A 732-nucleotide genomic window follows, 5' to 3' on the forward strand; every position below is an offset into this window, starting at 1 on the left:
TCCCCCCCCCCCCCCCACTCAGGCCCAGACAATTATTTTTTCCTACATAACTGCGGGGCAACCCCCTTCCCGCAAAGAGGGGGGAGAGAGACCCAACTGGGATACGGCAAGGAGAAAGAAAGGCAAGCTGTCACGGATCGGCAACAAAACGGAGGAAGGGAGGGAAGCCCGGCGCTCACCGTCCATGGTCGGAGAGGAGAAGGCGGTCGAGATAGGGGCCAAATGGTCCCCCATGACAGGAAGGAGGAAGTTCAGAAGGGGGGGGAGGCGATAGGAGGATCGGGGCCCAGGTGGGGAACCCTTAATCCCTCCCCCTTCCAGCAACAGGAACGGCCGATCGGAGACCGGGGCGGGCGGAGAGGCAGAGGCGCGCCCGACCCGCGGCGGAACTCTGGCTGCACCGTCTGATTGCCAGGCCAGAGGAAACACCCCGGCCCACGTGACCCGCCGACAGGGGTCTCCCCGCCCCTTCTGAGAAAGCTCCGCCTTGCTCCAAGATTCTGCGCCCTTCCACTGGCCCTCCTCCCCGCCGCTCATGCAAATCTCCCCCCCCCCCCCCCTTTGGTGTCGAAGACGTCACGGGAAGAACCCGCGGCCATACGAGTTGCGAACTTGCGACCGAGCGCCCACTTGAGCCACTAGGGGGTTTGAGTATGCATGTAGCTACGGTAGTTACTTCATTTATAGAAGAAAGTTTGAGTCCATTGAAGTGGGCGTGCTCACGAAAGCTGG

At 62.0% G+C, this 732-nt stretch overlaps 1 protein-coding gene across 1 annotated transcript in view; it reads right to left on the reverse strand.

Annotated features, from left to right (window-relative positions):
- Positions 1-416, reverse strand: part of RELA (v-rel avian reticuloendotheliosis viral oncogene homolog A) — a 37,578-nt gene extending 37,162 nt beyond the window's left edge. The window contains exon 1 of the mRNA XM_015416865.1: positions 180-416. Coding sequence (XP_015272351.1) covers positions 180-234 — 55 coding nt within the window. The 5' untranslated portion in view covers positions 235-416. The remainder of the gene's footprint in view (positions 1-179) is intronic.
- Positions 417-732: the final 316 nt, after the last annotated feature.

This window comes from Gekko japonicus, unplaced genomic scaffold, assembly GCF_001447785.1.
Source record: "Gekko japonicus isolate JY-2015 unplaced genomic scaffold, Gekko_japonicus_V1.1 scaffold278, whole genome shotgun sequence".
In the NCBI taxonomy this organism is placed as follows: domain Eukaryota; kingdom Metazoa; phylum Chordata; class Lepidosauria; order Squamata; family Gekkonidae; genus Gekko; species Gekko japonicus.